At 41.4% G+C, this 16,141-nt stretch overlaps 1 protein-coding gene across 2 annotated transcripts in view; it reads left to right on the top strand.

Moving 5' to 3' along the window:
- Positions 1-15,789, top strand: part of LOC118370444 (receptor activity-modifying protein 3-like) — a 42,455-nt gene extending 26,666 nt beyond the window's left edge. For both annotated transcript variants that reach the window (XM_052503546.1, XM_035755449.2), the window contains exons 2-4: positions 5,841-5,870; positions 6,248-6,410; positions 14,361-15,789. In XM_052503546.1, the coding sequence (XP_052359506.1) occupies positions 5,841-5,870; positions 6,248-6,410; positions 14,361-14,616 (449 nt within the window). In that variant the 3' untranslated portion in view covers positions 14,617-15,789. The remainder of the gene's footprint in view (positions 1-5,840; positions 5,871-6,247; positions 6,411-14,360) is intronic.
- Positions 15,790-16,141: the final 352 nt, after the last annotated feature.

Here is a 16,141-nt window from a genome sequence, read left to right on the forward strand (position 1 = left end):
CAGTTTGTTATCAGTGTGTTATCAGTTTATCAGTTTGCCATCAGTGTGTTATCAGTTTCAGTTTGTTATCAGTTTCAGTTTGTTATCAGTGTGTTATCAGTGTGTTATCAGTTTGTAATCAGTGTGTTATCAGTTTCAGTTTGTTATCAGTGTGTTATCAGTTTGTTATCAGTGTGTTATCAGTTTAAGTGTGTTATCAGTGTGTTATCAGTTTCCGTTTGTTATCAGTGTGTTATCAGTTTCAGTTTGTTATCAGTTTGTTATCAGTGTGTTATCAGTTTATCAGTTTGCCATCAGTGTGTTATCAGTTTCAGTTTGTTATCAGTGTGTTATCAGTTAGTTATCAGTTTGTTATCAGTGTGTTGTCAGTTTGTTATCAGTGTGTTATCAGTTTCAGTGTGTTATTAGTTTCAGTGTGTTATCAGTGTGTTATCAGTTTGTTATCAGTTTCAGTTTGTTATCAGTGTGTTATCAGTTTCAGTTTGTTATCCGTGTGTTATTTGTGTTTCCCTTCCAGACTTTTCATACGAGATGCAAAGGCCCCCATATCAATTTCCAGACCCGCTAGAAACTAAAACTGTCAATTGAAACCCATAATAGCCAAACTCTTTCAGCTGGGCAGAAAGTGAGCCTTGAGCCACCTATACAATTGTGGGGGAACACTGTGTGGGTATAAGGGAAGCTGAATGCCTTTGTGTTTGGGATGTACATAATATTGAAGGTTTGTCAGGAGAGGGGGGGACTGATTTGTGAAAACACTCATTGTGACGACTCTGTATTTGTGTCATGCCTTGATACCGTTTGAACTTATCACACGTAGCGATCACAGACCCCTCTGCTTTGAACACATATCCTGCGGGAGGAAATTGCTAAATTTAGAGTAGTTATCCCCCGGGTGAGACTGAACTAAACAGCATAGTTTTTGTAATCACAGAGCAAGTAAAAACAACTGTGGGTTCCCTCAGAATGCTTACACTGTATTTGTGGTTTTGAGTCAATATCCAATAATGACGAAGTCTACGAGACTGTCCGTTTTGAGTGATTCCGCAGTGTGGTTTACCTATCTGTGATTGATTGAATTTGGGCATAAGACTGGCACTTGATGTAAAAAACAAGGAACATTGTAAGAAAATGGGGGGAGAGTGAGACAAAGAGCGATCGAGGTGAAAACTTAACGAATGTGTTTGTGTGTGTGTGAGAGAGAGAGAGAGAGAGAGAGAGAGAGAGAGAGAGAGAGAGAGAGAGAGAGAGAGAGAGAGAGAGAGAGAGAGAGAGAGAGAGAGAGAGAGAGAGAGTGTGCTCGTGTGTATTCTCTATTCAGTGATGCTCTGGTTTTGAAGAGGTGCAAAATGGGCTTCAAATTCCTACGTAACAGGATTGCTGCACAGACTCATTGAGGGAGTAACATGCAGCTGGGTCAGAGAGGGGGATAGAAGATTGATTATGTGTGTGTCCCACACTTGGCAGTGCCAGTGCCAAACAACCGACATGGCATGAGGTCGGATTGGAGGTTTCTCGCTGAACCATATCGCCTCTCCTCCCTCTCTGTCCTATCCTGTGGTAGTGTATGCACTCTAAGCAGTGTTTCTCAACCCTCTCCTCCCTCTCTGTCCTATCCTGTGGTAGTGTATGCACTCTAAGCAGTGTTTCTCAACCCTCTCCTCCCTCTCTATCCTATGATGTGGTAGTGTATGCACTCTAAGCAGTGTTTCTCAACCCTCTCCTCCCTCTCTGTCCTATCCTGTGGTAGTGTATGCACTCTAAGCAGTGTTTCTCAACCCTCTCCTCCCTCTCTATCCTATGATGTGGTAGTGTATGCACTCTAAGCAGTGTTTCTCAACCCTCTCCTCCCTCTCTGTCCTATCCTGTGGTAGTGTATGCACTCTAAGCAGTGTTTCTCAACCCTCTCCTCCCTCTCTATCCTATGCTGTGGTAGTGTATGCACTCTAAGCAGTGTTTCTCAACCCTCTCCTCCCTCTCTATCCTATGCTGTGGTAGTGTATGCACTCTAAGCAGTGTTTCTCAACCCTCTCCTCCCTCTCTATCCTATGCTGTGGTAGTTTATGCACTCTAAGCAGTGTTTCTCAACCCTCTCCCCCCTCTTTATCCTGTGCTGTGGTAGTGTATGCACTCTAAGCAGCGTTTCTCAATCGTCTCCTCTGGGATCCCCGTTCTCTGAATTTGAAAACCGAGCACCGCTACGGTCTTCCTGAGAGCTACAAGTACCATCTCCCGACAACCAGAAGGTGCTTCTGGATTATGTTGTGTTACGGTGCAGAGGGTTGTCAATTTCCACTCTGTCAAACAAACACACAAGATTGAACTTGTCAGCTAATCATCAAGCCCTTAGTCTAGACGAATTAGGTGTGGAAGTCAGGTGTGCTTGTCAGGTGTTCTAGTCAGGTGTTCTAGTCAGGTGTTCTAATCAGGTGTTCTAGTCAGGTGTTCTAGTCAGGTGTTCTAATCAGGTGTGGTAGTCAGGTGTGGTAGTCAGGTGTAGTAGCCATGTGTGGTAGTCAGGTGTGGTAGTCAGGTGTTCTAGTCAGGTGTTCTAGTCAGGTGTGGTAGTCAGGTGTTCTAGTCAGGTGTTTTAGTCAGGTGTGGTAGTCAGGTGTTCTAGTCAGGTGTTCTAGTCAGGTGTTCTAGTCAGGTGTTCTAATCAGGTGTGGTAGTCAGGTGTGGTAGCCATGTGTGGTAGTCAGGTGTGGTAGTCAGGTGTTCTAGTCAGGTGTGGTAGTCTGGTGTGGTAGTCAGGTCTGATAGTCAGGTGTTCTTGTCAGGTGTTTTAGTCAGGTGTGGTAGTCAGGTGTTCTAGTCTGGTGTGGTAGTCAGGTGTTCTAGTCAGGTGTTCTAGTCAGGTGTTCTAGTCTGGTGTGGTAGTCAGGTGTTCTAGTCTGGTGTTCTAGTCAGGTGTTCTAGTCTGGTGTGGTAGTCAGGTGTTCTAGTCAGGTGTTTTAGTCAGGTGTGGTAGTCAGGTGTTCTAGTCAGGTGTTCTAGTCTGGTGTGGTAGTCAGGTCTGATAGTCAGGTGTTCTTGTCAGGTGTTTTAGTCAGGTGTGGTAGTCAGGTGTTCTAGTCAGGTGTTCTAGTCTGGTGTGGTAGTCAGGTGTTCTAGTCTGGTGTTCTAGTCTGGTGTGGTAGTCAGGTGTTCTAGTCAGGTCTGATAGTCAGGTCTGATAGTCAGGTGTTCTAGTCAGGTGTTTTAGTCAGGTGTGGTAGTCAGGTGTTCTAGTCAGGTGTTCTAGTCTGGTGTGGTAGTCAGGTGTTCTAGTCAGGTGTTCTAGTCAGGTGTTCTAGTCTGGTGTTCTAGTCAGGTGTGGTAGTCTGGTGTGGTAGTCAGGTCTGATAGTCAGGTGTTCTTGTCAGGTGTTCTTGTCAGGTGTTTTAGTCAGGTGTGGTAGTCAGGTGTTCTAGTCAGGTGTTCTAGTCTGGTGTGGTAGTCAGGTGTTCTAGTCTGGTGTGGTAGTCAGGTCTGATAGTCAGGTCTGATAGTTCAGGGCAACAACAACATTGTGAAACATATGGGGCTCCACAAGGAGAGATTTGACAAACACTGTATTAAAAGCTCTGAGAAAATTTCTACCTCCTATCCTATCCATACGCTGAGAGTCAGATGCGACATTGCTGTATTAGTAATCACGGCAGGGGGTGGACTCCTGATGGAGTAAATATTCATCAGAAAGAGCCCCATCGGGGTGAGGGCACAGGTTCAGCCGAGAGGACGACAGGTGTCCTAAGAGACAGAAAGGAGCTCTGAGCAGTGCCAGTCACAATTTCTTTATCCTTCCCTTATCACTGAACTCTGTCTGAGATACAGACAGCCACTGCCACAGACAGCCACCGCAGCACACAGTTAAGTGCTTTTCACACTACTGAGCCGATCCAAGCAGAAACAAACCAAGCTGTACTGAGCTGGCCTTTTTACACATCCACCTTCGTTGCATGGTTTGGTTCAGGTCAGCATGATAGTGTGCAAAGGGATACTAGCTATATCCATCTCCTCAGCTTCAACATTATATGAATGCTGTCTTCCAAATCAAATGTTATTTGTCACATGTGCCGAATACAACAGGTGTGGACCTTACAGTGAAATTCTTACTTACAAGCCCTTAACCAACAATGCTTTAAGAAGTTAAGAAGAAAAAATAGATATGTGTTAAGTAAAAAATAGATAAGTAAAAAATGTAATATAAAAGTAACAAATAATTAAACAGCAGCATTAAAATAACAAGGGAGGCTATATACAGGGGGGACTGGTACACAGTCAATGTGCGGGGGCACCAGTTAGTTGAGGTAATATGTACATGTAGGTACTATGCATAGATTAAAAACAGAGAGTAGCAGGAGCGTAAAAGAGGGGTCTGGGTAGCCCTTTGATTTGCTGTTCAGGAGTCTTATGGCTTGGGGGTAGAAGTTGTTAAGAAGCCGTTTGGACCTAGACTTGGCGCTCCGGTACCGCTTGCCGTGTGGTAGCAGACAGAACAGTCATTGACTAGGGTGGCTGGAGTCTTTGACAATTTTTAGGGCCTGACACCGCCTGGTATAGAGGTCCTGGATGGCAGGAAGCTTGGCCCCAGTGATGTACTGGGACGTACACAGTACCCTCTGTAGTGCCTTGTGGTCAGAGGCCGACCAGTTGCCATACCAGGCAGTGATGCAACCAGTCAGGCAGGATGCTCTCGATGGTGCAGCTAGAACCTTTTGAGGATCTGAGGACCCATGCCAAATCTTTTCAGTCTCCTGACGGGGAATAGGCTTTGTCGTGCCCTCTTCACAACTGTCTTGGTGTGTTTGGACCATGATAGTTTGTTGGTGATGTGGACACCAAGGAACTTGAAGCTCTCAACCTGTTCCACTACAGCCCCGTCGATGAGAATGTGGGCGTGCTCGGTCCTTCTTTTTCTGTTGTCCACGATCATCTCCTTTGTCTTGATCACGTTGAGGGAGAGGTTGTTGTCCTGGCACCACATGACCAGGTCTCTGGCCTCCCTATAGGCTGTCTCATCACTGTTGGTGATCAGGCCTACCACTGTGGTGTCATCTGCAAACTTGATGATAGTGTTGGAGTCATGCATGGCCATGCAGTCATGGTCCTCCCCCCTGAATTTAGTGTGCGCTTGTGCATGACAACAGCAGCAGCAACAACATCCGACATCAGACAGCTTGGCATTGTTCCAGAAAACTCTTTAACGAATTTGTTCTTCTTGCCATCATTTACTCAATTAACGATTCTCACACAACTGTTTCATAAACTGTGGATTCATGTTTCTTAATTTTTTTGTCAGCCAGAATGTGTTTAGAATGGGAAAGGTAAGGGCCAGCAGGTCAGAATTGTCAGTTTTATGTTATATGTTATATGTTTCAGTTGTGTTTTGACAACAACGTTTAAAACTGCAATATGTAGCTTTTTTGGCGACCCGACCAAATTCACGTAGAAAATTGTGTTCTCGATCAGTCATTTTCATTGAAAGCAAGTCTAAGAAGCGGTACATCTGTTCTATTTGCACTTTTTCTATGTTTCCCATTCTTAAGTTTTGTTTTTGCATCTTTTACTTTCGGTTTTGCACACTAGCTTCAAACAGCTGAAAATACAATATTTTGGGTAATTTAAAATATATTTCAGAGTGATTTAGATGGTACAATGGTTCTCTACACTATACATTGCTTGTTTTGTCACAATTTTAAATTAGGCAAACTATTAGAATTTTAGAAACTAGGAAATGGCAGAGTTATTTCTGCATATTGCATCTTTAATGTTGGTCCCAAAAAGTCATGCTTCAATGAGACTTTTGTCATGACTACTAACACTGTTTCAAGTCTCTGTTATTTTGTCTTTGACAGTGAACTCTTGGATGACAAGAGGATTTTCAGGTAAGCAAGGTTTGCTTACATCCTCCTTCTGAAGACATGAAACACTGTGGAACACAGCTTACAAATGCTGTACTTTTTATGTTTTTATAAGTCATTTTAACGCTGTGATAACAATAATAGTCAAAATTGACAAAAAAATCAGATTTTCTGACTTCTGACAAACCCTGTGCCAGAAGTATATTCACTTCAGGGTTGTGTTCATGAGGCAATGAAAAGAAAACTGACTAAAACAGAGAGGGACTATCTGGACACTAATTTTCATTTTCAGTTGTAGAACTTTTTCTGTTGCTTGACCTAATGAACACGATGCTAATGTTACTGTGGAACATTGAAGGTCATGTTTCTTTCTGTAATTTGGACCTTTTTATGTCCTGCAGCCACCGAGAATATCAACGTTGAGTCTGTACCACGAAGGCCTAGTGTGGCTCTGTGCAACGAGACCCAGCTGCTGTGGGAGATGGAGGTGTGTGGAGAGGGTTTCAAGCGAGAGATGGCTTACGTGGATCCCCAGAACTGGTGCAACTTAACACACTTCATCAGGTAAAAGACTCCCCTGCCGTCTCTTGCCCTTTCAGTCTTATCAGAACAAGCCAGTGTCCTATCAATTCACTGATCCAGTTCTTAAAGGCACTCAGTATAATTTCTGTGTGTGTGAGAAGGGAAAGGTGGGATTAGTTCCAGCCAGAAAAACATGTGTAGCCCCACTCTATCTGTTGGTAAACTTTTTGCTTTTGGAGGCAGTCTGAGATTTGGATATTAAAGCCAAAATAAAACATATTTCCACTAAAATGATAATTTCAGCACAATAATTATTGTACAATGTCTTGGGGAAGCTCAGAACAGTTTTCCTACTTAAAAAGTTGACTTAAGAAACCTACTGTAGGATAAATCAAAGAATACTGTATTGCAGTGTAGGTAGTCTAGTAAAATAAAATAAAAAGTGCCCACTCTGTGTGTGAATGCATGCATCTGGCTGTTTGTGTATGAACAGGCGATTGGCATCCAAATGCTAGTTGGCATTGCAGATCCAGGGGGCTGTTTGCCTGGCTGGGCCTGCCCACTGATAATTTCCCCCTCACCAATGAGTGGCACCTGTGCTTGCTGGCTGACCCAGTATGGTTCTCTAACACACTTCAACCGTCCACACACACAGATAAACACACACATGGACACACACATCCACAGGCATATCCACATCCACCTTTTCCACATTTTGTTATGTTACAGCCTTATTCGAAAATGGATGAAATTGTTTACCCCCCTCATCAATCTACACACAATACCCCATAATGACAAAACAAAAACTGTTTTCTAGACATTTTTGCAAATGTCATTTTAAAAAATACAAAAATGAAACTATTCAGACCCTTTACTTAGAACGTTTTTGAAGCGTCTTTGGCAGCGATTACAGCCTCAAGTCCTCTTGGGTATGACGCTAAAAGCTTGGCACACCTGTATTTGGGGAGTTTGTCCCATTTTTCACCGCAGATCCTCCCAAGCTCTGTCAGGTCGGATGGGTACTGTTGCTCTACAGCTATTTTCATGTCACTTCAGAGAGCAGGTTATCATCAAGGATCTCTGTACTTTCCTCAGTTCATCTTTCCTTCGATCCTGACTAGTCTTTCAGTCACTGCCTCTGAAAAACCTCCCCACAACATGATGCTGCCACCACCATGCTTCACCGTAGGGAAACACTGTGCCAGGTTTCCTCCAGACGTGACGCTTGGCATTCAGGCCAAATAGTTCAATCTTGGTTTCATCAGACCAGAGAATATTGTTTTTCATGGTCTGAGAGTCTTTTAGGTGCCTTTTGGCAAACTCCAAGTGGACTGTCATGTGCCTTTTTCTGAGGAGTGGCTTCCGTCTTGCCACTCTACCATAAAGGCCAGATTGGTGGAGTGCTGCAGAGATGTTTGTCCTTCTGGAAGGTTCTCCCATTCCCACAGAGGAACTCTGGAGCTCTGTGAGAGTGACCATCGGGTTCTTGGTCACCTCCCTATATTCTATATTTGAGATAGCCACCCTTTGTCTTGATGACAGCTTTGCACACGCCTGGCATTCTCTCAACCAGCTTCATGAGGACCTTCCTGGCCTGCACTGTCTCACTAACTACTGGAACTGAATGAGCTATTAGAATCTAAAAAAGCAAGAATGCGGCACCTACAACAAAGGTTATGATAAAGAATTCCAAATCAACATGTTCTGAAAACAGTGTACAAGATGAGTTTTGTGTTAAGTGTTAACTAAAAGGGAAAACTAGACCGTTCGATCTCGTAGACCTGGCATGCATTTCAATTAACAGGTGTGATTTGTTAAAAGTTCATTTGTGGACTTTATTTCATTCTTAATGTGTTGTGACAAGGTAAGGGTGGTATACAGAAGATAGCCCTATTTGGTAAAAGTCTATATTATGGCAAGAACAGCTCACATAAGGAAATAGAAACAGTAATCCATCATTACTTTGAGATATGAAGGTCAGTCAATCCGAAAAATGTCAAGAACTTTGAAAGTTTCTTAAACTGCAGTCGCAAGAAACATCAAGCGCTATGACGAAACTGGCTCTCATGAGGACCACCACAGGAAATGAAGACCCAGATACTTTGAAGAATCTCAAATATAGAATATATTTTGATTTGTTTAACACTTTTTTGGTTACTACATTTTTAAATGTTTTATTTAACCTTTATTTAACTAGGTAAGTCAGTTAAAAACAAAATCTTATTTTCAGTGACGGTCTAGGAACATTGGGTTAACTGCCTGTTCAGGGGCAGAATGACAGATTTGTACCTTGTCAGCTCGGGGATTTGAGCTTCCAACCTTCCGGTTACTAGCCCAACGCTCTAACACTAGGCTACCCTGCCGCCCCATGTTTACATATGTGTTATTTCATAGTTTTGTTGTCTTCACTATTATTCTACAATGTACAAAATAGTAAAAATATAGAAAAACCCTGAAATGAGTAGGTGTCCAAACTTTGACTATTACTTAAGCTTCCATCTAGGTACCTGTCTATTACCAACTGGCCAGATGTTTATGTGAGAGACAAATTATCTTTACAGGGTGTAACAGCCATTTCCACGAACCCTTCCCTCCCCATCTGTACCTTGTACAATACCTCATATTATGTCCAGTAGCTCGTATTGTCAAGACATTGCTTAAGTTTTCTATTTTCAAGACATCCGTTACCAAACATACCAGCTTGAAGGTCCTACTGGCAGCCAGTAAAAAGTCTATCACTAGGAAATGGCTACGAAAAGACCCTCCCACAGTGACACAATGGATAGACATTGTAGAAGACATATACCACATGGATGGTATGACCTTTGCTTTAAGAACAGGAGAGAGGTCAAGAATCCTGGGAAAAATGGGTTTCGTAATTGGAAAGGGTCTAATTAAAAAATGTCAATGTAACTAATATGAAGATATGATGATGAAGGTATGAAGTGCACTGCAACTGACAGATATTTTTTGTTGTTGTTTTATTTTACTTTATTTTTCATTTCTTTGTGTTCCTACAGTAAAAACAAAGTATTAAAAAAAACACACCAGCTTGAAAATTATATTTACAGTACTTGTTAACAAGTTATTCATGAGACATATGTGTTCTCATGGACATCCCCAGGGAATCTGTGGCGCTCTGTTTAGAGAGAGAGAAAGAAATAGAATGAGAGAAAGTGAAGGACCTTTGGTCCTCGTTGATGTTCTGCGCTGAGAGAAACAAAGCATGCGGTCATGTCTGCGAGGTGTAAGTTAGATGGAACTCTCTCCAAAGTGCACGGCCATCTACACATATAAGATCTTCATTTGACCAGTTTCTCATAGCAGTATCCTGCAGCAACAGGAAATGTGAATTATTGTGTGGATTATAATTAATGGACATTTTTTGTAGGGGTTGGGGCATATTAAGTCTGCTATTTTTAAGGGGAAATTACAAACGTTGACTTTTTAAACCTTGAATACGCTAGAATTTTTGCATTTCCTGCAACAACATGGTGATCAAATTAAGATCCTAAATCTGTATATTGATTCAAATGAGCAAATCTGAATCTCACCACGGTCAAGAGAATGGGACAGCCGAGGAGGCAGAACATCAGAAGAGACTGAATGCCAGGCACGGTGCCGTCCACTGCTAATGAATATTAACACAGGGACATTATCAACAGCAGGCCTAGGGACATTATCAACAGCAGGCCTAGGGACAATATCATCAGCAGGCTTGGTCTGCTTTCTAACTAACAGATGCTCCTTCAAGGTCAACAGTGCATGTTAGTGGCCACAAATGACCATTTGCAAACGCAATGAGAATTTACTGTCTGTGTAATTTAGTAGAATAGAAAATTTGGTAATTACAGTACCAGTCACAGATGACATACGGAGGGAGAGGAGAGTTGGAAATAAAATCAATTTACCACAACTTGAAGGGAACCGTTTTTTTTCTCCAGGTCCCAGGTCGATCCCTTGGGATTGCTACTGTATACCACTTGAATGAAGAAGTAAAATGCCATTTTTGTCAACTCCGCAAAACATCAACTCCGTCAGAGTGCTTTTATTGGGATTTTCAAATGAATCATTTTCCATATTTTAACAAATGTTTGTATTACAATTACATTTTTAGAGGCAAAAATATTTTAGTCACTGTTCTGCAACATATGCTTAAACAATTGAATGATTTGCTGTGCTAGACCTAAGGGATAATGTTTGCTTTTTAAATGTTGTTTCATGTACTAAATCTAGAAAAACTTGCCAAAATTCTAACAAAATTAGCCCTGGACCATTTAATAGTGGTCTAAAACAAAACAAAAAGAAGTTTGGAGATCTGTATTACATATTTGAATAATGTAGTGTTATAATTAAGGCCAATCAAGACCTTTAAACACTTGTTGGACAATACTTGTAAAAATGAAATGCCTTTTAGGATGTCTGATGGAGTTTACATAAATCCAGCAAAACTGTGCTATGCCACTGTCTCTTGGGTCGAAAACAAATGACCTCAACAACCAAAATCCAAAACAAATCCAGCAAAAATCCATCTTGGATGACACTGATACATTTGTTGTAAAGTCTATGCAATTCACTGTACCATTTACAACGTGCATCCTGTGGACGTGACCAATAAACTTTGATTTGATTTATGTCCTCTCCTCCCTCAAGTATGCCTGTCTGTACATATCCTTTATTCATTTTTTTTAAAGAGCGGTGCAGAATTTGTCTGCAGCATAGCTTCTTCTGACAACCTAATGGACTCATTGACTACACAATCAGACATAATCATATTTTGTTATGTTTCTGACAAGTTGGACTCAAAACACTAACACAGGATCCCATTGGATAATCAACACTTTAGAAAGCCTTTTTAGGACACTCATAAAGTCTTCATAAGCAATACATGGATACTTCACAAATTATTTATAAGCAATATTATCCAGCATAAACTGTTATATAAAAAGGTCCTAGCGTGTTGTTTGCTGATGAATGATTTCTGAAGCATTTTTATGGACCTTATAAAGAGTATGAGGCTTCATTAAATACATTTTTTCCTTGAAAGTATTGTTTGTGGCCATTTCTGAACAATATTTGTGCAGGCAATGTTTGGCAGTGAAGTTGACCTGTAATGTTGGCATTGTGGTTTGGTTTTGTTTTGCGATTGGGAAGCTTTGAATTTTCCTTGCCTGAAAATACCTATGAGAAAACATTTAAAATATGCCTCAGCTCTTCTCGTGCACCAAATGTACAGCTGCTGGAAATAATGTAGTTTTTCCAGTTATTAATTTATCTGAAGCACAGCAGATTTTGAAAACAAATTTGCCAATGCTACAGAAGGCTAGTAAAGGCCCAGTGCACAACTTTTGTGTAATAAAAATATATATATATATGTATATCCTTTTTTAATTCACATTTTTCAGGGGGTGCTGCAGCACCCTCAGCACCACTACTTCTCCCAAGTGGAAGCAGTGGTCTAAGGCATCCCTACAGACCCTGGTTCGATTCCAGGCTGTATCACATCCGGCAGGGCATTGGGAGTCCCATAGGGCGGCTCATAATTGGCCCAACGTTGTCTGGGTAGCCCATCATAGTAAATAAGAATTTGTTCTTAACTAGCTTGCCTAGTTAAATAAAGGTGTTTGTCAGACCATGAGACATCCTGAAAATTGGTCTTCTCATGAAAATGTCTGTAGTGTTCCTTATGGTTTAGCCTACAAACTATTTTGACCCCTCTATGGAAAGATGAGACTCTCACAAACATGATGGTGTTGCTCTGGGATGCCCCCAAGCCTCACAAGGAGTCTGAAGCCAGGTACCAGTTTAAAAAATCAATGGAAGCATAGATGGAGATAGTTTTGTTCCTAAGATAAGGGGTTAAATACATGTAATTTAAAATTTAAAAAGGTATATACATACATAGGACAGACACTTCAGAACAAACTTCCTTCAGATTATTTTGTTCACTATCTGTTTATCCATGTATGAAGCTGTTATTAAATGTGTTTCTATGAGCTAATAGCAGTAAGGTCAAATTCAATGTGTCATCCCCCGAAAAATGTGTTTATAGTTTTGATACCTTAAGGGGTCCTACAATTCCAAATCAAATAGCAAAATTATCCTTGGTATGACCATTTTAAAACAATTCCATATGTTAGTTTAGTAGAACCCCTTCCCCCAGCTTAGACTCTTAAGGATTTTTAAGCAAGAGACAGTCAGCTTTTATAAGAATGTATTTGTCCTTTTAATGATGTTTTAAGCTTTTGCCAGTTTTAAATTATAAAAGAAAATAACACAGCACGCAGCTAAATATATATGGTAACTTCACATATTCTATCACTTTTCAGTCTGGGGTCAACATCTTGTACCATCATTTTTTTACAATAATATACAAGCCAAAAAGCTATTCCAGAGTTACCATACAATTAATCCATTCATTTACAGCAGCCTCCCTTATGTCCGTATGGAGACACAGTCTACACGCTTGACCGAGACTCATTCAATTTGCAGCACTTAGGCGGAGGTCGTCTGAAAGCAATGATGGGGATTGGCTGACGTCAAACCACACCGCTAGTATGAAAGGCGTAGGAGGGGAAACTGATGTTTGTTAAATATAGAGCTAACCACTTTGGTCTTGACTAGTTTGACTTAATGTGGTCTGATAGGATCTGTTTTGCTAGGTAAGCATCATGGCTGGGACCCCATGTTACCCAGAGTGCTATTATATCAACTCTAATCACCCATTTAGCTCCTAACTGTGTACTGTAACAAGCCTGGGAAGTGCAGGTAATTTGTGTCATATTGGAAGAAAAACTGTGTGTGTTATAATGGGTTGCTTTTAGTGCAGTTTATAGGGCATAGTACATACAGAAATGCACCCTAATGAGGCAGCCTGTGTCCAACTCGTAGATAATGATGTAAACTTGATGAGGAGCACACACATGGCATATGGCTACTCCATCAGTTTCCAAAGTGACATACTTTGAACAAAAACAATGTTACAAGGGCTTTATAACACATTCATAAAGCATTCATAAGCACTACATAGATTCTTCAAAAATCCTCTATTTAAATGTGTCATACCATATAAATTAGAAAATCCTTAAGCAGTGCTTAATGAATGCTCTATCAATTGTGGTTCATTTAAATGTAGATAAGTGAATTGTTTTGCCCCACAGTTAGCCATGATGATTAGCTAGCCAGCCAAAATGGTTTACAGTTACTGTAGCTAGCAATCACTTATACACTATTTTGCTAGCTACAGTAGCGCTACCGTGCCTCCAAAAATAACGTCTTCAAAAATGTACTCCTTATTTAGTTCAGTTCATTCTGTTTGTGCCTTTGAGGTATTGTTCGTTTTGACTCTACTAAGCCTTTTCCTAATTCGTTTGTGAAAACCAGTTATAGCCTTCAGTCCTAGTTTTATTTCACCTGCCTATTTATGACCATTGCCTGCATGTGACCACGATTCCTGCCTTCGCAGAAGGCGAAATAAACACCTGTCATGCTCTGTGGGTGAATCCACACCTTTTTATCCCTGATTATTCATTACACTAAGTAGCTGTGCATATGGCAACAGCTAAGATGCAAAATCTGCTAAGTAGACCCCTTATCTCTTCTCCCCTGAAATAGAAAATAAATACGGAGATACAGAGAACATAATTTTCAATCTAATCCATGGCCCCAGATTTCCTGCCTTCTGATTGGCTAAACACTTTGTGTTCCTCTGCCACCCGGACCAGGGATTGGCCAACCCTCCTCCTGGACAGCTACTTTTGTTCCAGCCCTGCCACAACACCTGAATCTACTGATCAGCTGCTCAGGGGCTGTTAGAGCAGGGCTGGAACAAAAGCCTACTATACATGCCCAGGAGGAGGGTTGGTCAATCCCTGCTCTAGGCCGGGAGTACTAGAGCCATATATGTACATCTCTATGGCTTTGGTGAGTACTAGCCCTTTCTCAACCTGACTGTTTATTTTAAACATTTGTGTTTCTCTGCTCTCTCCGCAGTGAGTACCACGTCTTCTCGCTGTGCACAGAGACCAACGCCGGGCGCATCAACTGCTACTGGCCCAACCCGCTGGTGGAGAGCTACATCATCCGCATCCACAAGCACTTCTTCTCCAACTGCACCCTGGAGAGGGTGATCCTGGTGGACCCGCCAGACGACACACTCACCATCCTCATCCTCATCCCTGTCTTCCTCACTCTGGCTATGATCGCGCTGGTGGTGTGGTGCAGTAAGCGCAGCGACATTCTGGCTTAAGATGTTGGTATGTTTGGTTCCCATGTGGCTGTGCAATGTGACTGTCCAGAGACCTATGAACTTCCTTGACTGGAAATACTTTATTGATCCCCAGAGGGGGAATTGGGTGAGACAGGTAGCCTGGGAAGACAGGTAGGGAACCTACGAAGGGAACTTTTGTTTGTTCATTGTGTCATTTCAGGATTATGGTGGATTGAATGGACCAAAAGAAGCTACTTAACGCCTTTGAGGGAGATGCATCCTAAATCCATTTTGCTAGCTTGAGACGGTCCAAGCCCTTTTGAGAGATATACAAGGACTCAAGGCACAGAGCTACAAGACATTCAGGATTTTTGATCCTTGGTGTAAAAAGGGACAAACGCCCAGGGACTGCCTCAACATCATCACCTATCAGACGCCATTTAAGCTTGTGGTTATATATTCTGGTGAAGATTCTTCTCGATGGGAGAACACCGACAAGTTGACACCTGAACATGTACAATACTTTTCTGTACCAGTGCCGTCTACTGTAAAGACCCTGAGTTTTCCTCCCTTAATTGCCTGCCATTCTTTCTCAACAGCAGTGTTCCTGGCACCATGGCCTTCTTCACGCTCCCTCATCTGTTATGTGTTGTCACTATCAGTTCAAGCTGCAAAGACCGATACAACAATTTCTTTCCAAAAAATCTGATTTTTACCCAACCCTGATTTAACTTACCCTAACCACACCCCTAACCATATGCCTAACCAAAACCTTAATTTAAGGCCAATTCTAATTTTCATGTTCATGATATAGGCAATTCTGACTTTGAAGCTTGGCCATAGAATGGGAACAAACCCTATATGTGTCGCTGAGACTAGAGAACTTGGTTTGTTTCTTGAAGTGAAATGGTTGTTTGACTTCTTTATTTATCTTGTCTCTGGGTTGTCATTGCAATGCCCCAACAGTTGTTATCACTGATCGCACTGCTCATGTGGTGAAACCTCAGCAGGAATTCTGCTCACTCTAATTGTAATTTAATTTCACAGTTTAGTCGTTCTGGGAGGTATGGGCGATAGGAACATAAATCACTGTCAAGATTACGGACTTGTTTTGAGAGAATTTCTTTGTGCCAGAAAGCTTTTGGTATTGAGGAGCTATTGAATGATTTACTGTAATGCTATTTAATGTTTGAATTAAATTACTTAGAATTAGTCAATGCTTTGGTTATTAATCAACATGTCCATAGGGCAATTTGCCCCTTTTTGTCCTCTGCCGTTTCGAAACCATTCCTACCTCTACTTCAAACTACATCCATCTCGATGTAACTCCAATTCAATTGAAACATCCTTAGTACTGTAGTCATAACAAAATAATATTGTTTTGACATTTCAGTGTGTAAATGTAGTTAAACAGTCAAATCCGCAAAAAAATCTGTTCTGACGTTTAGGTTAATTTCAAGGTAAAACTCAACATTGCTGTATGATACATTACCATATGGGCAAAGCTACTAACAAGGCTGTATGAACATTTCAGAAGGGATTCGGGGGGGGGTGTTCATATTCC

Source organism: Oncorhynchus keta, chromosome 4 (genome assembly GCF_023373465.1).
Source record: "Oncorhynchus keta strain PuntledgeMale-10-30-2019 chromosome 4, Oket_V2, whole genome shotgun sequence".
NCBI lineage: Eukaryota > Metazoa > Chordata > Actinopteri > Salmoniformes > Salmonidae > Oncorhynchus > Oncorhynchus keta.